Source organism: Cottoperca gobio, chromosome 12 (genome assembly GCF_900634415.1).
Source record: "Cottoperca gobio chromosome 12, fCotGob3.1, whole genome shotgun sequence".
Classification (NCBI taxonomy): Eukaryota; Metazoa; Chordata; class Actinopteri; order Perciformes; family Bovichtidae; genus Cottoperca; species Cottoperca gobio.
In genome coordinates this window covers 10,712,695-10,738,438 of record NC_041366.1, presented here as the reverse complement: position 1 = coordinate 10,738,438, position 25,744 = coordinate 10,712,695, and the positions used below count along the sequence as shown (strand labels likewise).

Here is a 25,744-nt window from a genome sequence, read left to right as displayed (position 1 = left end):
TTATACACTACCACAATGAGCGGTAAGCCCAGCACAAACTAAGACCTCTAAATATTAAAGCCTGTAAGAGTCAAATATACACAAGATCTGCTTCTGTGTTGTGAATGTCTCCTGCCCGTTATGTTGTGCCAAGGACACTGAAGCATTCATATGTCTGAAATCATTTGTATTCAAGTATTATAAGCAAACACACACACACACACAACAGAAAAACACTGGATATGAATAAGGTTGATAACCATAACCTCAATATTATTAAATAAAGACAGAAAACACTTTGATTCAAAGGGTTTATGAGTGTATTTTTCCTCGAAGTAAAAAACAACATTTTGGGTTCTTATTTGCAATCCAAGTTCATTTGGAGTACTTTCTGCATTAGTATTTTCTTTTCTTAGGATTTAAACCTTTGAATCAAACGCCATGGAGATGGTAATTAACATACATCATCCCCACTCAGTTCTGTCTCCACAGCACAACACAAATAAAGTTAATGAAAGTCAAAAGTCAATGCTAACAAAATGTATCCTTAAAAATGTGAGAAGGGAAGGAAAATTTTGTTCTTTTGTTTTCTGCACAAGCAAATAGGGGCACACCTCAGATTTTACGCTTTAGCAGGACCATTTAGGAAAAGCATCTAGGAGATGAGCAACAAAAACAAAAATCTTTTTATCATATTGAGGTAGCTGTGCTCTGCCCAGTGCAGAAAAACTGGCTTATTTTCAAATCATTATAATAAAAAAAACATCCAGGTTAATTTTATACTCTAACATGGGGGGGGGGGGGGGGGGGGGGGGGGTGCGACATACACAATAAAATTAGAAATGAGGAACCACATACAGTTCATGCTTGGTCACAGGACATGCGGCTTTTGTTTTTAAATTATTATTTTTTTTCTTTTGTTAAAGCGGAGCATTCAAACGTTCACTCCCAAACCTTTCCCCGTCCTCGTCTGCCACGCGGCGCTTGTCCTCTCTGAAAGAGTTCGGAGTTTATACTGAAGACACAATGGTAAACATGAGAAAATAAATGAAGGCGGTTTGTCTAAGCCACACTGGTCAAACAATTGACAAAGCCATAAAAAAAAAAAAAGTTGCATAAAATTCAATCTCTGTACAGATCAATGGATTGTAGTTATCTTAACTTTCTATGCATGAAGAGGGAAGCTAAACAAAACAATTAGCTGTTGTTCCTGTAGTGACGTAAGACAACTGATATTCCCAAAACCATTTAAAATATGAACCTTAAAGGCAATATTGAAAATAAAAAATAAAATAACTGGCAACAGTATATTTTCTTACAGACAAGCAACAAAGTCCACAGCTACGGGAGTGCTGATCTTCTTACACGCTCATTTAAAGCCTCACCCATTCAAAAATCCTATCCCAACTCAAACAAGGTGACGTCTCAATGTTTACATTTTATGTTATCCGTTACGTTTCATGTATGAAAGTTGGTCCTTCTCGTACACACACACACACACACACACACACACACACACACACACACGGTAGGCACGCACTAGTACACACGCTAACTCTACAAACACGCTCACACGCAAGCTATGCACACGTAGGAAGGCAGAGAGGGGAGAGGGAGCGGACACAGGGAGGTGATGGCGGTGGGGGGCGGGGAGGAAAATGGAAAAGTCGAGGTTGTGCTCAAGTCAGTCAAGACCAGAACATGTCGGCCATGTTAGTGTCGGTGCTGTAGATCCAGAGGACCAAGGGGAGAGAAACGACCACGAAGGGCCAGGAGATGCCCTCCATGCATGCAGACAGGCAGCAGCCTTTGGAGCTGGCAGGCTTCTCCAGTTCTTTACCGGCCTCCAGGTAGTTCCTGGCAGCAAACTTGAGTATCTCGTCAAGTAAAATGACAGGCAGGGAGATCTTGAGCACCACCAGCCATTGTGTCAGATTCAGAGGGGTGATCTGGAAGATCATCTGAAAAGACGCACACGAGACAAAAGTGGAAACTGTGGTTCAGTCTACACGTTCCAATTGTGAGAGACAGTAGACTGGATCACCGTGTTAGCTTTATATTTGTAATAATAACCATTATATCATGACACCACTTTTGTTACTCATTTTAGAGTTTGCGTCAAAATAAAAGAAAAACTTCTCACTGGAAGAGGCTCCACATGGAGGATGAGGAAGTGAAGTGACATGGAGAGGCAGATGGCTCCCAGCAGCCACACGTTCTCCCAGGGAGGCATCCTCACCAGGGACTGGTTCTCTGACACGCTGAGCAACAACAAAGACAAATGGACATGTTTGTTAAAAACTCACCTCGCTGACTTCAGAGCCAGTACAAATAATGCATTGTATGTGTACACAGGGCTTGTGTGTTGAAGTGGAAATGGAGATAAAGACCAGGATGTTGAAGCACAGACATTGAGAAATAATAGTAAAACAACAATTAGGCCAGCCGTGAATTAAAATGGAAATATCTGGAGTTAGAGTCACAGAGCAATATTTGTTGACGACCAAAACAATCATTCTGAACATGTTGGTCCTGCTAATTTATTGGCAATGAAGGCTGGGAGGATTCCTTGCTGAAACTAACCTGTTTAGAGCATTGCACATCTCAATGGTGACCAGCACAGACAGGGCCATGGTCATAGGGTAAGGGGACTCAAACACCTTACAGTCCAGATCTGTGAATTCAAGATTATCTGGACCGCACTGCAGGAAGTGACTCTACAAGAAGAAAGAAAACATAGATTAAAGCTAACAGCAGATTAAAGTAAAGTGGCGTGTTAAAGTGTGCATCATTAGCATGATAATAGTGTTTGGATGTAATTCGTACCAGCTGGTAAAAGGTGATCCTTGGACCGTCCTCGGCAGCAACAAACCACCAGGCAGCAGCACCAACAGTACCAGCACCCACATAACCTGGTGATGCAAACCAAAAACACGTCACACACACACACACGATAGAGATGCCTAGTTACATAAATCCAAGAAGAGGGCAAACTGTAATTAGATGAGTGTTTTTAGTGACTACCTTCAGAAACCCTACTGTCACATTGTGCTTGTTGCTTTTGCATTGATTAGATGGACATACAACCAGCTGACTTAGTGTAGGATTGCTTGCTGACGCTTCTCAAAGTTTTCCAGCACAAATAATAATTACTACCAGGTAATATTTAGTGACTTTTCTCACCAAATTCTTTGCTGTTGAGGAGGCATGGCAAAGAACGGAAACACTACACCAGTGTAGTAATAAAACCTATGACTATATACTGTATGTTCGTCAACAAGGAGATGCAGATGAATTTAAAAAAACTTTACAAGAATAATTTGTTATCGTCGTTGATGATGGATATTAAATAAATGATGTTTTTTTTCCCCCCAATGTAGTAGTTTGGTGTCCTGTGCTGTGCGTGCCATATCAGGACTACACTGGTAGCACACAATGAGCACAGTCAGGAGGATTGGGAGTAACTTACTTAAGCTAAAGTTAACAATGACAAAAAGGGCTTAGGAGAATGAAGGATGTTCAACATAGTCTGATGACTAAAAAGTCAACAAAAAAAAGCCCAGACTTAATTAGAACATTGACTAAATATGATAAAAAACTAACAAGGACATCCTGACACAGGACTAAGGCTGAAATAAAAAAATAAAAATTGCTGACATTAACGCTACACATACAGTAACCACTTACATCCAATGGCTAGGTATCTGAAGAAGAGCCATCCAGAGATCAGGGGCTCGCGGGCGTTACGTGGTGGCTTGCTCATGATGTCCAAGTCTGGTGGGTTGAAGCCTAAAGCAGTGGCGGGCAAACCATCGGTCACCAGGTTGACCCAGAGCAGCTGGACAGGAATGAGGGCTTCAGGGAACCCGAGAGCCGCAGTCAGGAAAATGCTGCACACAAAAGAAGCATGATTGTGTGATGTTATGATGATATGTATGTGTATTTCAGGTTGTACAGGGAATGGAGTGTCTTTGTATAAACCAGTCATCCTTACCAGACAACTTCGCCCACATTGGAAGAGATGAGGTATCTGATGAACTGTTTCATGTTGTTATAAATGGCTCTGCCTTCCTCGACTGCAGCTACAATGGTGGAAAAGTTGTCATCGGCCAGCACCATCTCAGAGGCGGACTTAGCCACAGCTGTGCCTGAGCCCATGGAGATACCAATTTCAGCCTTCTTTAGAGCAGGAGCGTCGTTTACTCCATCACCAGTCTGAAGGGGAAGTGAAAACAAGGAAATTATGAAAAACTATTTTACAGTGTATTATAAACATTCCACTTGATCTCATCTCATTACAAGATCATTTTGTTTTGGAGGAAAGGTTGCACGTTTAAAAAACATTAAATATACTAAGGTGAATAGGCTTACCATAGCTGTAATCTCATCGTAGGACTGTAGGTACTCAATAATCTTGGATTTGTGTGAAGGCTCAACACGGGCATAGCAGCGGGTCTTGACAACAGCATCTCTTTGTGCGGTGGGCGACAGGTCATCGAACTCTCGGCCGGTGAACGCCATGCTGGAAACATCATCGTCCTCTCCAAAAATACCAATACGCCTGCAGATTGCCACAGCCGTCCCTAAGGTACAAATGAGAGCATGTTTACTTCTTCCTGGGTTGCATGTGAGCATGTAGAACTACATGTTTTCCCTGTGTGTGTGTGTGTGTGTGTGTGTGTGTGTGTGTAGTGGTTCTCTTGAATAAAACATTGTAAAAAAACTAATTTTCTTTCACAGCAGATGTGACTTTCTCTACGTACCCTTGTTGTCTCCAGTGATCATTATTACTCGGATGCCTGCCAGGCGGCAGAGTCTAATAGAGGCTGCCACCTCTGCCCTGGGTGGATCCAGCATGCCCACACATCCAACAAATGTCAGATCAGTCTGGACGATAAAAGAAAGATAGATGCAACATTCAGTTATTTTGCTTATTCTCACTTAGATGCTGACCTGCAGCCAACAATGTCATACCTGAACAGGAAACAGAACCATATCGAGCCGTCCCGTCTCTCACCTCATATTCAACGAAGCGGGTGCAGTCCTCCAACTTCAGCTCTTCTTTGACCATGCGGTGGTCTCGGGTGGCGAGAGCCAGACAGCGCAGGGTGTCCCTGCCAGTTCCATATTCCCTGATCACAGACAATACTTTTTCCTTGATGCCAGGGGTCAAGGGCACCTTGTTACTGCCTACACGGATGTGTGTGCACCTGTCAATCACTCCCTCAGGGGCACCCTATGGGCAGGCAGGGACAGGAGGATGTGGATACAAAGGAAAAGAAACAAACAGAATCTAAGAGAAACTTTCAATAAGCAAAACATTTTTATTTGTAACATTTTCAATGGAACAAATGTTAAAAATGGCCATTACCCCTTTAATGATAAAGACTCACTTTAACATCATTATAGTGCCATCAAATTAATGACGAGCATTTATTTTTAATAGCATGGAAAGGCTTCCAGAAAACAGTATCTACGACAACCGTAATGTCATGTTTTGCATTTCATTTAGATTCCTACAGCAAATCTCAATTTGTGCATTTCTTACCTTTACAAACATCTTGCCGACAGAGGAACGGGCCTTATTAGCAGTACAGTACACAGACATGGACTTCCTGTCTCTGGAAAATTCCAACGTAAACTCTTTCTTCATCAGCTGTTTGATCACCTAAAGAGTTGATAAAACACACGTCGTTAGTCTTTCTGCATTTGGTTTGTTTTTATTCGAATAAATAAAGAAATAATTTTTTGAAGAACAGAGGGTTAACATACAGAGTTACACGCGTTGGCTCTCTCAATCTTGGACAGGCCTTTAACGTCTGTGTCAAACACGTTCATCTTCTCCACCAGGCATGTGAGAGCCGTCTCTGTGGCCTCACCCACCTTCTCATACACACCTTTGGCCTGGACACACACACGGAGAAAAGGAACAACAATATGGTTAACCTTCATCAGAAAATGTCACACAACACACGTGAACAGAGCCGTGGTGGCACTTAAAAGATTATGTGCTTGTTAACATGCAAAAGGAGTCACTACCAACCTCATTATAGTCCAATGAGGAATCATTACAGAGAGCACAGATGGAAGCCAGCTCCACCAAGGCATCATACTGGGAACATTTGACTGGTTTGCCATCATGGAACCTAAACACAGTTGTAGACAGGAGGAAAGCAGTGAGCCGATTGTGAGCCACAAAGTGGGGAAGGGGTTTGTATTTGTAATCAAAGCATTCCTCAGAAACAAAGCTCACTTAGCTCATAAATATATACACCTTTCAAGTAGTGGGATTCATTTTGTTATACATACATTACTTTTCATCTTACAGCACACAGGCGTATGAGACTGAATACTTACACTTCCCCCTTCGGGGCATAGGTGGAGCCAGTAACGGTGAATTCCTTTAATGAACAGCCATCACCCTCTGCTTGATCAACGATAAACATCTAGAAACACAAACATTGTAGAAACACATTTATTACTTCAATTCTCACACAAAACATCCGTTGAGCCTGTGGATAAATGCCCAAAATGAGGGTTGCAACAATATGTTTGTGCCACATTTTAAGTGCTGCATCAACTTGGACAGAAAACTAAATTCTGATGGACACTGCATCCAGCAGGTGGCAGCAGACTTGCAGCCGCAGGAAATGAACTTTCATATGATGAGCTGCTCGAACACAGAGCAGAGTATAATCATGAAAAAATGAGCCAAAGCAGACGCCGAGTGCTCTGGTAGGACGAGTCATCTTAATGTCATCTTACAGCAAGCAGACACAGGAATTATGTGTGTGCAGTCACTCTGCAGTAATACAGTGTATAAAAGTCAATCACTCTAAGGCGGAAATAGTTTGACCTTGAGTCTCCAAACCTTTGCGTTAGGAGACTGGTTATAGCATCTGGTTTATTGAGGATCTTCATCAAATTCATTCAAAGTTTTTTAAAAGAAAGGGCAAGGAAAGAATTGTATAACCCACGAGGAAATAGCCCTAAAATATTAATATTTTTGTTCCCCATCCCCTTTTTTTTTTCAAACACAGGGACATTTTGATATCAGCAACGAAGCACAAATAGCAGAAAAGAAGAGAAAGAGGTAAATAAACAGACCATATAGGTTTTAGAGTCAGGCGACACATTCAAACAAAGAAAGCAGTAATTTGTCTAAAATCCAGCCGGGCAGGACAATAGAAATATCTGAATTAAATTATGAGCTGGCATTATGGCTGCACTCCCTTCAGGCACGACTACAAAACAACCATGGCAGTCCTACACAAAATATAAGTGCAAGTAAAGAATTGAATTGAGGAGAAACATTCCCTCAGGGCACCAGATTGTAGTACTGCCGTGTGGTAAAGTGCGTCATGCGTCAAGCACAAGCTTCTCCGTCACTGACTATCAAATAGCCAGAAATAGCATCCTTTGGTTTCTAAATCGGGGCGTCTCAAAATTGCCAAACATAATATTGACTTAAAAAGGTTCAATGTGTAGTTCTGAGCCACCTGCTCCAGAGAAACAGGAGTCAGTGTTTCACCTCTAAACTGGGTCTATACGATCACTAACCCTCATATTTTAGTAGTTTGGCATATTTACTGTATTCCAATGTATTCTTTATATTGTGTATTGCATTTACTCCTGTGTAATGCAGTCAGTGGGAAAGAATACAAAAATTTGACCAAACTGCTGAGCCGGTCAAAAAACACTGCAGTCTTATAATCTTCACGTGGCACTGATCCATCGGTTTACTGAGCACTAATGCTAACCGGGGGCTGTAGTCTGTGTAACGTTACGTTGTTTGTTTATTGGACTAAATCCAAAGTGGAAGAATCTAGAACGACACGCATATTCGTCTCGTCTTCTCGGTGGCGGCGCAGCCAGGAGAGCAGCCCGCCGGCAGGTCAGGCACAATACATTCATGGTCACACAACTGTATTTCGTCTCCCTCTGTGCTGAGAGCAGACTACCGCTACATCGACTCACTATCGCCTCTAGAGGAACAAGTGGTATTACAGACAAGATGTAGCGCAGCTAGTCAGACTGCTCATTTACAGTAGCTATCTCTGCAACACAGTACACAGACGTCTTTGACATAACGTCAACACGGTTACCTCTTTACACTCCGCTGATAATGTTAGTTAATGATTTTCATCATTTAAGTTTAAATTCTGGCATATCTTACACATTGAATCTTTAAAGAAAAGAGTACAGGACGAGCGAGGGAAGAGGAAATAGACAAAGGAGAGAGAAAATCTTTCAACACAAGGTCAGTTATGCAACTCTACTGCTGGTTCTGCTGCAAGTGACTAACTACTGCATTCTCATCAGCATGCTGCCTGAACAAGAAGGGGGAGGAGAGTGGAATGAGGAAAGGAGGAGGGAAATAGAAGACCAATGAGATAAAGGGCTGAGGAACAGCACTGAAAAAGATGGAGGGACAGAGCAGCAGGAAGAAATGTCAAAAAAGAAGCTGGTAAGAAACACTAGAGAGGAAATTGTCGCATTTTGTAAGACTGAAATAGACAGTAAACAGATAAAAGCTCATGTAGCCTGAAATTATTCATGCTCATAGGGGATGGGAGAATAGACATATACACAGCATGTCATTTTGAATCTCTGCCGGTGTACAAGCAAATCCTTCATTAACCGTTATTAACCACCCAACGTCAGCAGTGCTCAGTGCACAATAAATCCCTCCCGTCAGTAAAAGGCCGTCAGGGTTGCTTTATTTCTCAGGAAAATGTTTACACTTGAAAAGTTCAAGATGAAGCCAGCCCTTGACCTTCCCATGTAAGGCAACCGTTTTAAAAATTCTACTTATTTTTGGACTTTTCTCCCATTTTTCGAACAGTTTCTATGCATGGCAGACCTCGTCACCGTACGGTTGCCCTGGGAAAGATGTAGACAGCCACACTCTGCCATCAGTGACACATCGTGCAGATGTCTATGCCAAACTCAGATTCACTGAACAACTTCAATACCAATTGTCGTTTCATGAGAATGAATCTAAAATTAATCCTTAAATTAGCTCAGAAAATGTTAAGAAATGGGTCCAGGGAGACAAAGCTTTAAAAGAGACGGATGACCTCATTTAAATTACTGGCAGCTTCAACTCCAAAGGGCACACTGCTTCTTTTGTGTAATGATTGGGTGCTCCTAAATATTTTCCCTAATGCAATCCTTTTATAAGCAACAAAAAGAACCGAGTGAAAAGTTTCACTCACTTGCCCGATGCGCAATTAACTTCAAATCAAGTCATCCAGTGAGACACATTGAGCATGTCCCTGTCACCGAGTGCTCCTTCATTATACTTTTACGGAATTATTATGACCATTGCTGCTGAATTACAGTGGTCTAATAATTGATCATTTCTTAAATGATACAAGACTTTTTGCTATGCTTACATAATGTGAACTAGTGAGTAGCCTAGTAGGGCCCTCTCACCTGTTGACATTCTGAAGTACATAGTTACACTGGTTACTATGAATCTAGTGTAAATGTTAGATACGCTAACAATGTCAATAATGTAAGTGAACTGAGTTCACGGTGGGAGTTAATGAGCCGACTATAAATGACCACTTTCATAGCAACAAAAAGCCTGTGAGAGAAATATGGGGAATAATGGCATAAATATAGGATTTCTGATTCACAGTTAAATCAAATGTATAGAAGTCCTAAGATTTATGCCATTAAATAAGATAAACATAACCTTTTGAAACTCCAAACAGCCAGGTACAATTCACTGCAACCGTCTATGAAAAGACAATGCTGATAGGTTTCTTCTCTCTGTCTCTGCCACTGTTGACTCTTCTCTTACCCTGCACACGGACATCTGATTGGTGGTCAACGTGCCAGTCTTGTCAGAGCAGATGACAGATGTACAGCCAAGGGTCTCCACAGACGGCAAACTGCGGACAATGGCATTCTTCTTGGCCATGCGGCGTGTTCCTAAAGCCAGGCAAGTAGTGATGACAGCAGGCAGACCTGGAGACAAATAGCAACACACAGGAAAAGAGGATTAAGACATACGGGAGAGGAAGTGGGCAGTTACAGAAATAAATAGAGACATCCAGTCAAACTAATTCATTTACTCAAGTGAGGACAATTCTATTATTTGTCCCTGTATGAAAAACAGCCTTTTAAGTAGGATTTCTCGACAAACTGAATAATGGCACAGCATTGGAACTTTTCAGAACATTCAAGCCTGTCAAGGGCAAGGGGCTGCATGTGTGCGTCCCTCCAGCTTACCCTCAGGGATAGCCGCAACAGCCAGAGCGACAGCAATCTTGAAGTAGTAGACGGCTCCTCGGATCCAGGAGCCTCCGTGGACCGGATCATTGAAATGTCCGATATTGATGAGCCACACAGCGATGCAGATCAGTGTAATAACCTACAATTATACAGCATTAGTTTACATTTAAAGATCAGATTATTAGAAAACAATTAAAGCATAAGTAAAATGATACCATTATACAGAAATAGCTGAGGTTGTTCCATTAACATTTTAAAGTACAGAAATGCAAAAAAACTAAAACTTAATAAATGACCTTGGATAGCTGCTGTCCAAACTCATCCAGCTTCTTCTGTAGTGGTGTGCGCTCCTGCTCTGTTGCTGCCATCTCATCTCTGATTTTGCCAATCTCTGTGCTGCCACCTGTGGCCACCACCACACCGACAGCCTTACCAGCAGCGATGTTGGTGCCCTGTGGGGGAAGAAGTGAAAAGCAGGCGGCAGAAAGCAAAACATGTTACACAGGGGTGAAACTAGTTCAACAACTATTCTGAGACGTGTCACAAAGACACCGAGAGGAGGTTTAACAAGCAGCGAGTGTCAACATGCAGCAAGTCGATACCCTGTGCTTCTCCACACATTTTAGAAACAGTGGTAGCCGTCATGAAAGAGCATGTGATTTCTTTTGTATGAACGGACAGTTCAGCTGTTCAGACATGGACTGCATTTGTATGTTCTCGCATGTACGAGACAGAAAAATATTGAATTATCCATTTATACGTTTGCTTTTTCTAAAAGGTGATAGAACTCTCATATAGAACAATAAATATGAAGAGGGGTGGTGGGGGGGGGACGACTATAATGAGGATGAGTAGGCAGGATGACAGCAGAACATTGTAACCATTTATAGGTGGATTCAAAAAGGAATATAAAACAATACTAAACAGAGTAAAATGGTCGTGTGAGTCACTCACAGAAAAGAGCATGTTCTTCTTGTCCTGGTTGACGGCACGTGGGTCTGGCACAGGGTCAGTGTGTTTGATCACAGACACAGACTCTCCTGCAGGGAGCGGAAACAAAGCATGTGAGAGGGAAGCAGTGAGGAAGTTTCTGCACGGGAGAGAAAAGTAGTAGTTGTGATGCTTGGTTGACACATTGGGCAGATATGTGTGGAAAAGGATTTGCAGCTGACTGAGCAGGCCTGACAAACGATCAAATACTGCAATGCCAATGCCTTTTAAACCCCATATGTGATGTATGCTTGCACTGTGTGCGTCTGTGCGTGTAATCAATGGTGCAAGGTCTGCACTGTTCTAGTAGAGTAAGGCATGAAGCATTGGACAAGCCGTATGGCCATGAATGGGGAAGGGAAGAGGGGAGAAAAATAGCTGAAACACTAAAATATCCCATGGAATTTGCTACCAATTAAGGAAGCAGAGGAAGACAACCAACTTAAGGACTTTATTCACATAAACCTCTTCTCTCGTGCATCATCAATCCCTCTATATTATCCCCTTTTAATCTTTTCCGTCTACGCCGCTGTCCAATTATCCATCTTATTTTTCCTCTCAACCACAACAGCCTCGCTTCTTTTTGTTTTGTTATCGACTGAGCAGCCATGACGACAGGGTGTAATGATGGCATGTGCGTCAAAAGGAAGAGGAAATTGCCTATTCTTGTTTTTGTCTGGGTTGATCAAAAGAGGAGTCGGTTGCAGAGGCAGGCCAAGACATGATGTACAAGTAATGCATCTCTATAAGTTTGTCAGCAATAGAGGAAACATACAAATTGTATCACCATGTTTAGTGGGTAACAGCAGAGAGACGCATACATAAACAGATTGAAGCTCACACAAAAAAAGGAAAAACAATTAGGGAATGTTATTACCTGTAAGAATTGATTGGTCTACCCTCAGGGTTGTTGACTTGATAGAAGAAAGCCTGATGTCTGCAGGCACTTTATCACCAACTGTGGACAGAAACAACAAAGCACAAGAGACACTTAAGTACCTCTTCACAAATTAAAAGCATTTGTAAATGACATGCCAACAGGCGGATGGGTACTTTATACAATACACGCCATAAAAGCAGACGGGTGCTGTTCAGATTTGATCAAACACTGTATGCAGCCAGTCATGTAAATGTCTAACATGTAAAAAATAATAAAACACCTCGGAAATTACAGCATTTGCTTATGAAAAGAGAAAATACTTTAAGATAAGAGCAATAGACAAACAAATCCCCACACACAGACATTAAAGTCTAAAATCAACTGCTGCGTTATCCCAACTCAAGCTCCTCGGGAGTGATACAATAATCAAACTCAAGTTCTTTGTTGGAGAGAGTTGCTGAGGGCAAGTCATGCATTCAACATTATTAATGTTCTACACATCTCATGAACAGGACGCAAATAGATTGCTGCTCATTCTTTCCACTAACACATGGCTTTAGCGATCCCCAGTAAAAACCAATGTAAAATGTAAATAAACACCAAACCAAACAAGTGTTTCCTCTGCAGATAAGTACCGTTAAAGCCACCAACGTTTATTAGCTTTGAAAAAAAAAAATAGCCTGAGAAGAGGTTTTTAAAAATGAGTTTGTAAAGTTCATTAAAGTCTTAGGACTATCATGTTCCCATATAACGCTGTATTATTACTACATTAAGACTATAGGACAATTCAGGCTGTGGTCACACTAAATCAGGCAGTCCACCAATTAGCTGCAGGGTTGTGCGGCGGTGTGAGAGTGTCACAAAATGACCCGTTTGTGTGACATCTTGCTCTGAACTTTATCACCCCAATGTAGCGCAAGTAGACTTTATATTTCACAATTATTGTGTTCCATCAGAGGGTTACGGTCTCATTTTCACAGCAGCTAGACAAGAAAAGACTGAGGGACTGTGCCTTGTGCTGGAGCTTGTTGCAAGAAATACACCATCAAATTCCCCACAGAGTTGCTGCAACAAGCATCCATGTTGTCAGCTGTTACAAACTTTGGGGTCGTTTTTCCCCATTACTTTTTTTGTACCCAAGTTTTTCGGCTCCTGTCCCATGTAGAGGCAGGGAACTTTACTGCACTCCATCACCAACTCGCTGGACACACAGAACTGGACACTGCAGCCTGACTGCACTCCCATCACTCACATGACTGGGAAGACGTGGGTTTTTGACGCACCGTCCGATTTGTTGTGACTGTAGCGCAAGGGTCCCTATAGCACCCAAAATAGATGGCTGACATTTTAATGAAATTCAAAAAGCATGGTGGAAAATGCCACTGCTGCACCGAGGTGAAATATTACTTTCAGCTTACAGTAAGACATCACGCAGCTTGAAAGGGTGAAAAGGTAAAAGCAATATAAAAAGAAATGGCCCAGAGGCTCTTAAGAGACCCCTCTGGACAGTAGAGAGTGGTGACAGACATGTAAACCAACCCTTGGGCCTCTGCCGTGCCCTTCTCAGTAGAAAGGAAGAGAAGGGGGGGGGGGGGGGGAGGAGGAGAGAATGGGAAGGGGGATTAGATGAGTCCTGCAAAACACACGTCCAAAAATGGGAAAACTATTTTGATCAGTTGCAAACATGTGCTGGTGGATTTGGGGGAGGGGAAATGATAAAAACTTCTGTTTTAAGCAAGGAGAACCCTCTACACGTCATTTGAGTTTAAATAGAAACAGGGTTACGTTTGCTTTCTTACAAACTGTTCATTCATTCCCACCATTCTCTTGAATTTGGGACAGATTTAAGCAGCTCATACAGAGACTGAAGTGAGGAAAGCATTAAGTATCCAGTAAAACAAACATCACTGTACGGTTTCACATCTTGTTTACACTATACCAATAATCAACGCTATTACTGTAAATGCACTGCAACATGCGGTAATGCGGCGTTCGTAATGCTCCTGGACTGTACCGGCCGAACTACCAAATTTGGTCCACCACTTGACTCGAAGCTGTTAAGCCACTTCACCTGCTTACCTTCAAACTAGATAAAAACCCCCCCTCCCCAACAGAGGTAGTGTAGCATGAGGGAGGACACAAAGGAGACAAGGAACTGCAGTCACTGGAAATATTGAAGCCTCAACGTCCTGTGGGAAGGTTCCTACACAAAGTCACTAATTAGAAAACCTCCTACGTCAAAGTAATAGTCGTGACCCTATTTACCACTCACTGTATGCTGCTGGGAATAAGGTCACAGGAAGTAGAATAATCCACTTTCACAGGCATTGAGAATAGTTTGGCAGCAAGAAGACATTGTTAAACCTAGGAATTATCAAGGACTTTTAAATGAAACCCTTATCAATAACAAACAAAAGCATGTTGATAATCTTAATGTATACAATATTGTCTTCATCGTCATAACAAACATTTCTCCTGGGAATAATGAACCTATTACATTTCAAAGACTAAACCAAGCATTGGTCAATAATACTTAGATGACATAAGCTACGGTTATAAATGCCTCCAAAATAACTGACTGTTTTTTAATGTTCCTACAATGAATAGTTTTTTATAATTTAATACAGAATTGTGCTGCATTGCCCCCAAAACGTGCAGCTGTCTCAAGTTAAGAGTAATCTTTCCTTTCATCTTATGTTTTTTTTTTTTGCTCCAGTTTTCTGGGAGAGTGGAAAGCCTCCGGGATAGAGACCTCTCTTTCTCCCATGTGAACAAATGATTTTATCTGTTTATCATCTGTTCCCTAGAGTGAGGGACAAATGTCAGTCTGCATACACTTTGTGTGATAACATCCAATCCTCTCGTCTTTATCCCCCACCTTTCCTCCCGTATGCTAACCATGCTCGAAACCCCTGATGGTAAAAGCCTCGACTCTTGCGATGAATGTAAGAAAATGTTCCAGAAGACAACCATACCAATACAACAACATCTTATGGATTTGAGTTAGAGTGCAGATAACACAGTACCCAACTATTCATCATGTGGGGTCCAGTGAAACTTTATATGCCTTAAGGGAGTTGTATATTTATTCTCTCTGTGACTGGGGCTCCCTGATGTGCTAGCACGTAATCTGCAGCCTTCTTGGACCTTTCATGAGGTCATCCAGCCCTTAAGGACTCTTCAAATCCTCTTGTGAATTGAAGCATTGAGATCAAACCTTAACATACACAAACGCATGATACTGTGGGCATTCCATATCATTTCTGTGTGTTCGGATAATGAAGCAAAGGAAAAAGCAAAGTTCATGGACAAGTGGAAAAGGCAGTTAGCAGAGGACGGCCAGAGACAAAAAGCTTGGGTGATGACAATAGACAGACTATGCTACCCTCTTAAACACAAGCGAGGAAATCTGGCCATGTGGCCATCTGGAGCACAAATTATTTATCAAATTGGATCTGTAACCTTTCTAAACATTACATCCTGTCTCGTCGTCTTCTCCCCCCCACAGTGCAGGACAACATTAATGGTGAACACTGCCCTCAGACTGTAGTTAAGATATTACCACAAGCCAGGACAACGGAGGTGATCAGTCTCACATATACACATCCGTTACATACAGCCAGAAAGAATGAATCAAGGTAAGAGAAAGAAAGTGGGAAGGAGAGGGCACACTTTTACTTCTTTTGCACAGGATGTTGTTGCAACAACGGTCAAGGCCATCACTTCGGCAACAGACTAAGAACCTCTTGTCCAATAAGGAATTGCACGGCAAAACAAAAGCAAAAAAGCAAAGAATGGTCACTGTTGCCTAAGTAGAGCACTGGCAGTAATAAAAACCGGTAGACAAAACAAAACATGGTCTTGCATGGCCAGTTACGTAAAACAACCCCTTTTGACAATCCACTTTAAGAAAATGTTTGTATCAAATAGAGTGCTGGTGCCCAGCGGCAATGCGCTCAATGCTGCCAATAAAAGTGTATTTATGTTAACAAGGCTGCCCTTAATTCAGCAAGTAACCCACTTCCACTATGAGAAGCTACATGAAACGTCGTTTTTGACTGATAGTGTATTGTAGTAAAAAAGCTCATGGGGCCTGTGCTCACTTAACATTAAATCTTTATCACCAACAATCTTAGCTATTGCTGTAATACACAACTACAATGTGAAATGGGCATCTCATCTGAAACTAGGTATTTCTTCTCTGACTAGTAGACTGCGCTAGGTGACCGCTTGCTACATCCTTTCAGATTACTTTTTGTAAGTCGCTTTGGACAAAAGCGTCAGCTAAATGAACTTTAATGTAATGTAATTAAGCTGGCAGCTCAGAACTATGTCACTGATGCATAAGGGGTCAGGTGTGTCAGTTGATGCTGTGCCCAGAAAGACAGACAAAAGCAAACTGTGGTCAATGAAACCCAATTCATACTACAGTGAAACAAACTGTTTGCGCAACACAGCCAAACACTGAACTGTGACAAGTAAACAAACATTGTAGGAAAAATATGTTTCAGAAGAATATCTTTGCTAGGCTGTAAGACAAGACTGCGGATGTCCTCTGGATAGTCGAGACAGCAGTTCTTTAGATCTGAATCACTCTCCTGGGGGAGAAAGGAGTACATGTGTGACTGGGAAAGGAAGAGTGGGCATATTCCTCGCTGTGTAACCAAAAAAAGAACTGAAAAAAGCATTTTAGAAATGAAATATAACCATAGTAGTTAACACATTCAGAGTTCAACTAACCACTTAACAGGAAATGCTCTGACGGAGCATCAGAGATTGTGACAGCAAAATCTTTGCAGCTCTAGATCAGCTTGAGATCTAGTACTTGAAGGATATAAACCATATGCCTGGTCTGACAAGACACTTTGCAGTCTGGCATTACACTCATACATCATGACGTCCCAAACTCGATGGTCTACTAGTCTGTTTCCCCACCGCTGCTAACGCAAACACATGCACTAAGAGCTCTTTGTCTAAGTAAACTATGGTAGTTTCTGCAGATACTGTGCAACTCAAGCATGTTAATCAACTCCATCCCCATTACGCATGTGACCTCAGAGGCCTATGTATCGGATTTAGGACAATATTTATGTGAACAGCTTGCTGCTGCCGCCGACAGTAAATCACATAGCCGTAGCCGTGTGTATGAAGCCTGCACACCGGCTTGTTTGATTCAGCTTCTGTCCCCCTGAAACATTAAAGTTGGCAGGTTGAATGATCTATACGCCTATGAATATAGGAGAACAGTTGCAGGAACACAAACAGTGGTTCTACTTGGATTATAAACATAAGATAATGTCAAGTACAGCAGTCAATGCTGAGATCTTCACCTGTCAGATAGGAACAAGATGAGGAGGCTATAGTGGCCACATGATCACAGAGACTGTAAAGCTCCAGCATTCAAATCTGAGCATCATCGGAAGCTGGTGTCAGTACATGACAGTAGGGTTAGGTACTGATCTGGATAATCTAATTTAATTCATTCTGATTCCAATTAGTCTTACTGTGGCTTTATTATTGGAGTCATTTAGTAAGAAAATAAACAAAACTATGTTGAATGCAAAAAAGAAAAAAAACATTTCAACTGATTAAGGTCATATATATAATAAGGTACCTTATGAATCTTTTATAAAAAACTAAAAATATTCCCTACATAAATGATTAGCGCTTTACATTTGTTTTTACTTAAGCTGAGAGAGCTTGCATCTGTTGACTCTAAGGCATTATGAAGTACCACTCGGTACAACAATGATGCAATGTTATATACCATGCGGCAATAAATGCTTTGTCATGTTAGGTAGGCCTCTTCCATTGCATGAGATTATTCTTATAGTCATCACATTTTGCTATATCATTACTGTACAGTCATCACTTCAGTAATCAATAGGGTCAGGCGAACATGGCAATGGACAATGAGAACCTTGTTGGAAAGGGGGGTGCACTGCGGTTGCCATCCAAAGTGATCAAATCATATGGGCTCAATTACGAATAAAATGATACCTTTTCAATTGTGACGTTCTTTTGCCAGAAAAAAAGTCTCTCTCTCTCCCTCCCTCTCTCTCTCCCTCCCTCTCTCTCTCTCTCCCCTCTCTCCAACTGATGCCTCAAGTCTTCATTGAAAAAAGAAGAGAAAGTACCTCCGTGTAACGGTCTGTCACTGTGTACAAGATCATTTTATCCCAGATTTAAAAAATCAATCCTGCACTTAAATTCTAAAAACCAGAAAAGTAATTTTGAGAATTAACAAGATTATTATATACAGAGTGTAACACAGTGTGACTCTGAAAAGCATTGGAACAACAGAGTAAATCAAAAACCCTTTCTTTTAGCGGTAAAGAAATATTTTCAGCTACGCTACAGACCACAAAGAAAATAAGTCTTTAATGAGAACTTACATAATTAACAGGAAATAGAGACAGAATGAAAGAAAGACAACTAAAGATAGACACGAGGAAAGATAAAAGACAGAGCGAGGCCCACTGAAAAAGACTGACCAGTAAGAAAACACACAGAACGCCCTATTCATGGCCCTATTCAAGTTGAGGTTGGCCAAGAAAAGAAAATGTTGTGGAACGGATTGGGCTTCTGCTCTTGTATTGCATAACTGCTTTACTAACTTGGTACCATCATTATTTGAGAAATTGTCTAGGGGGATGAACAGGATGAGGGTGTTTAAACTGCGTGAAGTGAACGTCATAACACTGGTGATGCCGTTCACAGAACTGATGACCAATGTTCTCTGTACATATCTAACAAAAAAGCATCCGTGTGTTGAATTATAGCCATCAATTCATCCCCTCTTTATTTTTTAGATTAAAAACACCAGTGCCTAGTCTAAAAAAATGTGGGTAGTGCACAACACTCAACGCACTTTTTTGGCGCATGCACACTCGTGCTTGAGAAACTGCTTTGAGAATAAACAAACCTTAAAACTGTTAACCTTACCTGCCACCTCAACGATGTCCCCAGGCATAATGTCCCTGGCCTTGATTCTCTGGACACTTTTTCTGTCCTGGCGGTACACCTTCCCCATCTCTGGCTCATACTCCTTAAGGGCTTCAATGGCATTTTCTGCATTTCGCTCCTGAACAGTAGAAATAGGAGGAGTAAAAAGTTAAGTAAGTAATTACCGGGAACTGCATGAAACAGAAGATCGAAACAAAGCGACAACATTTAGTTTAATTTAGTTTTCATTATTCAAAATGGACTGATAAGTGTCTGATCTTTACATAGGCAAAGCGACACATAAGAAATAAACCACACGCACATGACAAGTGGTCTAGGATAGACAGCGGAGCAGAATTATGTAAACACTGGGACATGCTGTAAAAGGCTGAGAGAAAACTGGAAAGAAAGCTTCTGCCTCTGCCTCACGGTGTTCTTTTCAAATGCGAAACAATACATCCTAGAGCTACTCTAACAATGAGGATTTTCTAAACTCAAAACATATGTAAAAGTGACAATTTAAAGACTACAATGACATTCTTACATCAGTTTCCCGCAAATGCTCTCTTATTGCCTGCTCAGTTCCTTCATGATCATTCTTCACTTGCACTTTTCTAATAGTGCTGACTTTACCGTGTCTGACAGATTGCTCTAAGACTAGACAGTTTTAGTGGCAGCTCCCAGTCGGGCTGGCAGGCAGCACTCAACAAGACACGGCAAGACAGGGTGCACGACACCAGGACATTAAGGACTTTTGAAAGGAATAGCAACAGGGACACAAAGTCATTAAAATGGCTGCCACTAAAGGTGAGGGTTGACAAGGTTAATAGAAGCCAACAAAAGAAATAAAGCATACAAAGCATCAACTGAGGAAAACTCCATTTCTAAAACAGGTAAAGCCATATCATTAACAACAGCAGCAGATAACAGCCTCCTCCACATCATTCACAGAGGCTTCGTTTACATAAACAAAGTCAAACAACCAGCCTCTTACTGCAACAACTCGCCATTTACAAAAGCCTCAGTCGGACCTTCAACGAGTGTTTAATATACAAGACAATCCAGCAGAGCTCCATCCAACATGCCAGGTATCTGCTTCAACATAGTGTGTCTAACAATCATGGCAGTTGTTCTCTGTAATCTGTATGGGACACGAAAGATTGTAGTAAATTAGCTGATATTTATGTGAATCAAGCAAGAATCTAGTGAAAAATCTGGGATCCATCAAACAACTGAAAATGTCTAGAAGTAAGTATTACCCAATACTAGGTAATAAAGGTCCTTGATTGATAAATGGCTTCCTAAGATATGTCATTCAATAATTGTAATAATTAGCTTGATTTATGCGTTACCTAATGCTTTATTATCAATCATGTCAATTAAATCTGCCCTGAACTGTTGTTGCATTAATCTAACACTATTATCCACAAGCAGGTGGAAGGACTAGGTGTATGAATCTATCATAACTGACTTCAGGGAAATATGCCATATTCTGACTTTGTTTGAAAAGGTGCAAGTGGAAAAAAAGGATAATTAATTAGCTTTTGTGTCCAGGTAAATGCCTCCATCTATAACTGTTGCGGCCTTTGCTTCCTGCCTATAATTAAGGTGCATGTTGAGAAATCAATACTGCTTCTCATAGAAACTGACCACATAAATCCTAGGGGAAAGCCAAAACTTGGCAGGCACATAATAAACAGAGGCATAAAAATACCTCCTCACAAGCACAATTAAAACAATTGCATTTGTTGTATTGTTTCACTCTCAAGTAAAGGTTGCCCTGCTCAGTCAAAGGGTAAGCGCTACAGTTTCCCTGAAAGAATAGGTTAATGAATGAGGACCAGAATATATCAAGTGAGGAGAAAGTGGAGCAGGCCACGTTTCCAGTGTGACCGAGACAAGAAGAAGTGTAGGACGCGAGTGTGTTTTTACACTGAGGGGATGTGTGTAATATAATATTTCCCGTTCAGGCCAAGGAAATGTTATATTTAAAATCTTTGACTAACATTTTATTATAGGCTTTTCAATTCCATATTTCTTTCTATGCCACTGGTTTTCGTCCTTCAGTAAGACTCCTATTTGGCGTTTACATTCCCAACACACATTTGGAGACATCAAAGTAGAAGAAAAACTCTTTATTCTGAGATATCGTGTTTTTTAGTCAAATCTTTTACGTTTGAGCTGTGTCTTTGGCTTTTTTGCCTAAGCTATTGAGCTATTATCATAACATAATAAGGTTGAGGAACAATTGGCAGGACAGTCATGTCTCAGAACTCCACCACTCCTCATCTTTTCAGCATTAAAAGTGACACCTCATCTGCCCTTCCTCAGCAAAGTTACTTTCTAAGCAAAGCAACAAGTTGATCGATTTAAATGGGCATATCAAAGCTATGGTAACTACTTTCAAGACCACTATTTATGAATATTCATAACAATAGATAAACATTTGGCTCAAGAAGATGTTTTTTTTTTTTTTTACATACGTAAATGTGACATGCTTACCTGCCAAACTCCTACGATGGCATTAGCTATGAGAATAAGCAGGATAACAAACGGTTCCACAAAGGCTGTAACGGTTTCTTCTCCCTCTTCAAACCATGCCAGCACCTACACACAAAACAGAGAAAAATAAATTAACAGCAATGAAACTACAAATGACAATTAATACCGAAGTGTGAGATACAGACACGATTGAAGTCCTGACAGGATACAATTAGCTGCACCCCTAAAGAACAACCAGAAATAAATACTAGCTAGCTGGAAAACCCCGTAGCGTGGCTCGGAATCCAGTGTGAAAGTATTTCACACATGAGGCCTTCCAAAACTTCCAAAACAATGGTAATTATGATGTCCAGTTTGGGATTTCCTCCCAATGTCTTTTCCACATACCTTCCTAGTAGTTGAAGTTGTGCCAGAAGCCCACTTTGACTTTAACATATTTGGCACAATGATTTTAAGCATAATTTAATAAGTCATAGTAAATACCAAGCCAGCTTCTGCCAGTATTGTAGGAACTGGGCCAAGTGTGTTAGAAAGTCATGGCAGAGAAAGTGAGAGTGTAGTAACCACTTTGTCCTCTTTTAGAATCTGTGCCAGGAGTGAAGTGTGTCGAACGAAATGCCAATGACCCCCCCGCCCCCGCTATTTTCTACTCCAACCTATTTAAGCATGGCCAATCAAACGTCAAATTCAATTCTAAATGTCTATCAATAAAAGGTGCACATCCTGAGGGACTGAATGTTAAGCCTAACATTTTGTCATATATTACTTTGTAGTCTACTTTTTGTAATGCTGTAATAAATGTAAATATGTCTGCATGCCATGTGCTTGTGTGATTGAGCGCGAGCTGCTACAACAGGTGGTGATTTATAAGCTTTGTGACCATAGCTGGCTGTCATCACCATGCCTTGGTGACTGATGTTCTCAGTCAGTAGGCCAGCAGCCAATCCTAGTAGAAACTGGACCACAGGATAGTGAACCCAACACACATAAACTCACTCACTGGTGACAACACACACATCACAAGTTATGTCTGTTCATTTAAGGAATTGTATTCACGATAACATGAAAACTGGACATCAAAGTAATGTTGACACATGTAATGGAGTTTCAGTCATCGCTAGAGTGTAGTGGCATTTTAATGCCAGGATATTCAATCACAAGAGAGACATATGGACTTCTCAGGTGTCTGTCACTTTCACTCTTTAACAGCCAAGCACGCTGCTAATTCCAACAAAGTGCCACATAATAAAGTGTCATAGCCATCTGTTCCCAGATTAAAAACATGTCAGCATTTCTTTTTAACTACAGCCTTTTTGACTATTGATGCATAAACATAATCTCTGAAACAACAGGCTCAAGAGACGCCAATGACTTGTGATTTTCTTCAAGAGCAAAAGCATAGCCGACATACTGCATAATACCATAAAACAAAAATCATGAAAAAAAAAAAAAAAAAGGGTACTCTGGGTTGTGTCTCCAGACAGATTCTGGGCGCCTTTCTTGCTAAATTGTGTTCTGTACTGAATCAGAAAAGGTGTATATGCACTTCGTAGGATGACAGAGCTGTGCTGAGAAATAAAAACACACTGAATTTCAAGAAAACAAAGCAGGATCTTGTATTTAAAATCTCAGCGTGAATTACTTGTTCACTACTCTAGCCCCAAAATACCCTATATCTTTAGTCAACTTTATCTTGAGCTGAGTGTTGATGAATGCACCCCTTTACAACAAATGACACAACCTGCTCACAGACTTTTCTTACTTCTAATCTTGATAACATTTTAAATAAGGCATAGCTATGCCCAAGTCAAATAAGGGATATTTAATTTGTTTTAATATGACAGCTGCACAAACCACCTGTACAGCTAACAAAACATGTGTTATACTTACAAAGGATATGCAGGCAGCAAGTAGAAGGATCCTCACGAGCAAATCTTCAAACTGTTCAACCACTAGTTCCCAAAGGGATTTACCTAGAAAACAAGAGTTTCATTAGAAAAGAAAACAAGAAAAAAAAAAAAAAACATACCAATGTTTCCCATTCATTAAAAAAATAGGAATGAGAGATCCAAACATATAGACTCTTTGCAATAATTACATTACAGATTGGTCCACTTACCCTCCTCAGCAGGCAATTCTGTAGGTCATTCAATTCAGACCGCAAGCAAAAGAGAGATGGACAAACAGTTATTTTAATGTCAGTACTTGATACATTGCTGTAGCAGTAGTGATGCAAAATTACCCTGATAAATAGTATAAAAAGGGAGGCCGATGTGCTCTTTACTAAGCGAGTCATACAATTTATGCGTGCCGGTATTTCAACAGATCATGACGTCAACAACCTTCCGTTTGGTTCTGCATGTCGCATGTTACAAATCGGAAGCTATGGGCCATCATGACACCGGGATAATATAGCTAACATTATGTTTTTGAAAAAACTGGGGTTAACCAACTCCTTACCGTTTGGTCCAAATCGTTCCCGTTGTTTCTTCACTTGATCTAAACTCAGACCTGTGCTTTCATTCACGTTAAAAAAGCTGTAAACTTCTTCAACCGTCTTTGTGTGTGTGTTGTCCATGGTTAACGGCCACTCGAGGACACCGCTTATTTCGCTCTGCTGGTCACAGCCTCAACCTGTCACGGTTCTCTCCTCCTTTGGTGTCACCACGGGACTTAAAACAAAAATACTTGAAAATAATAGAGCAGGACCCCCGGTTTTGCCTGTTGCCGATTAATTACCTATTACACTGGACAGCTCCGCGTGCAGGTGCGAGAGTGGACGAAATAGCGGCTCCTGAGCTAACGGATGGCTAACAGGCTAAAGCTAGCCAATGTTAACTGTTGGGATCCGCTTGAATTCGCCGGCAGTACTCCGCTATGTTTTCTGCGAGACGTTGAACGAATTATTCATATCAACATCGCAGTCTCAATTTGATATTTAAATATCGTCCTCTTCTTTCAAACAAGCGAATTCCGGTATAATTATGTCTAAATAGATGGCTTAAACATGTGTCTATGTTGCAGCTCAGCTCGCTTTGCCTGTGTTATGCGGAATCACCAGAGTCCTCCTCGGCACCAATCGCGTTTGTCCGCTGCAGTTCTCGCGTGCGTCGAATGCGGTGTTCAGTGTCCGCATGTGGAATCAGCTCATTGGTTGAACACACCGGAAATCCCACTCTCTCTCTCTTTTTCTGTCCACGACGGCTGTGCTTTTTATTAAAGAGCCTATTTCCCCAATGGACAGAAACTCAATTCAAAATAATTCATAAGGTTTATCCGGTTGAAGAATTAATCAAATAAAAAAAGTTTCAAATTTGTAGTGGACCCTTGTATCCTTTGTAATGTATCCTTTGTATATATATGTATATATATATATATATGTATATATATATATATATATGTATATATATATATATATATATATATATATATATATATATATATGGTATGTATATATATATATGTATGTATATATATATATGTATGTATATATATATATATGTATATATATATTATCTATATATATATATATATATATATATATATATATTATATATATATATATATGTATATATATATATATATATTATATATATATCTATATATATATATATATATATATATTATATTATATAATATAATAGATATATGTATATATGTATGTATATATAGATAATCTATATATATATATTATATATATCTTTTCTATATCTCTCTATATATCTATGTATATATTATATCTATTTCTATGTATTACTCTATCTATATATATGTATCTCTCTATATATAAATTATATCTTATATTCTAATCATCTCTATATAGGATACATCTATATATATCCTACTATCTATATATATATATACTCTATATGTTATATCTACTATATACTATCCTATATATACATATATATATATATTTTATCTATCTTATATACATTCTTATATATATTATACATATATCTATCTATATACTACATATATATATATCTATATTCTTTACTATCTATATATATATATATCTATCTATATCTCATCTATCATCTCTATCTATATCTACCTATCTATATCTATATATCCATATATATATACTATCTCTCTCTCTATATCCTCTCTATCTAATCTCGTCTTACATCTATATCTACATATTATCTCTCTATATCCCTCTATCTCTCTATCTTCTATCTATATCTATCTCTCTATTAT

At 40.2% G+C, this 25,744-nt stretch overlaps 1 protein-coding gene across 1 annotated transcript; it reads right to left on the bottom strand.

Annotated features, from left to right (window-relative positions):
- Window positions 1–149: 149 nt before the first annotated feature.
- atp2a2b (ATPase sarcoplasmic/endoplasmic reticulum Ca2+ transporting 2b) lies at window positions 150–24,672 on the bottom strand. The gene is made up of 23 exons (XM_029444132.1): window positions 24,002–24,672; window positions 23,661–23,678; window positions 23,432–23,514; window positions 21,542–21,646; window positions 19,040–19,178; window positions 12,092–12,172; window positions 11,179–11,264; window positions 10,521–10,676; window positions 10,222–10,363; window positions 9,791–9,957; window positions 6,337–6,425; window positions 6,023–6,125; window positions 5,752–5,883; window positions 5,528–5,647; window positions 4,997–5,215; window positions 4,743–4,866; window positions 4,351–4,562; window positions 3,974–4,194; window positions 3,667–3,869; window positions 2,806–2,891; window positions 2,563–2,696; window positions 2,123–2,240; window positions 150–1,940 (listed from the first exon to the last, which is right to left on the bottom strand). Exons 1-23 carry the CDS (start codon window positions 24,117–24,119, stop codon window positions 1,668–1,670), a joined length of 3,129 nt encoding a protein of 1,042 aa, XP_029299992.1. The 5' UTR covers window positions 24,120–24,672; the 3' UTR covers window positions 150–1,667.
- Window positions 24,673–25,744: the final 1,072 nt, after the last annotated feature.

Bases quoted from the DNA above. Each gene is read 5' to 3' on its own strand.
- atp2a2b (XM_029444132.1), bottom strand. From the start codon at position 24,119: ATGGACAACACACACACAAAGACGGTTGAAGAAGTTTACAGCTTTTTT. The intron at 21,647-23,431 runs GTAAGTATAACA...TTTTGTGTGTAG, and splicing joins TTGCTGCCTGCATATCCTTT to GTGCTGGCATGGTTTGAAGA. The intron at 4,867-4,996 runs GTGAGAGACGGG...TTTATCGTCCAG, and splicing joins CCCGCTTCGTTGAATATGAG to ACTGATCTGACATTTGTTGG.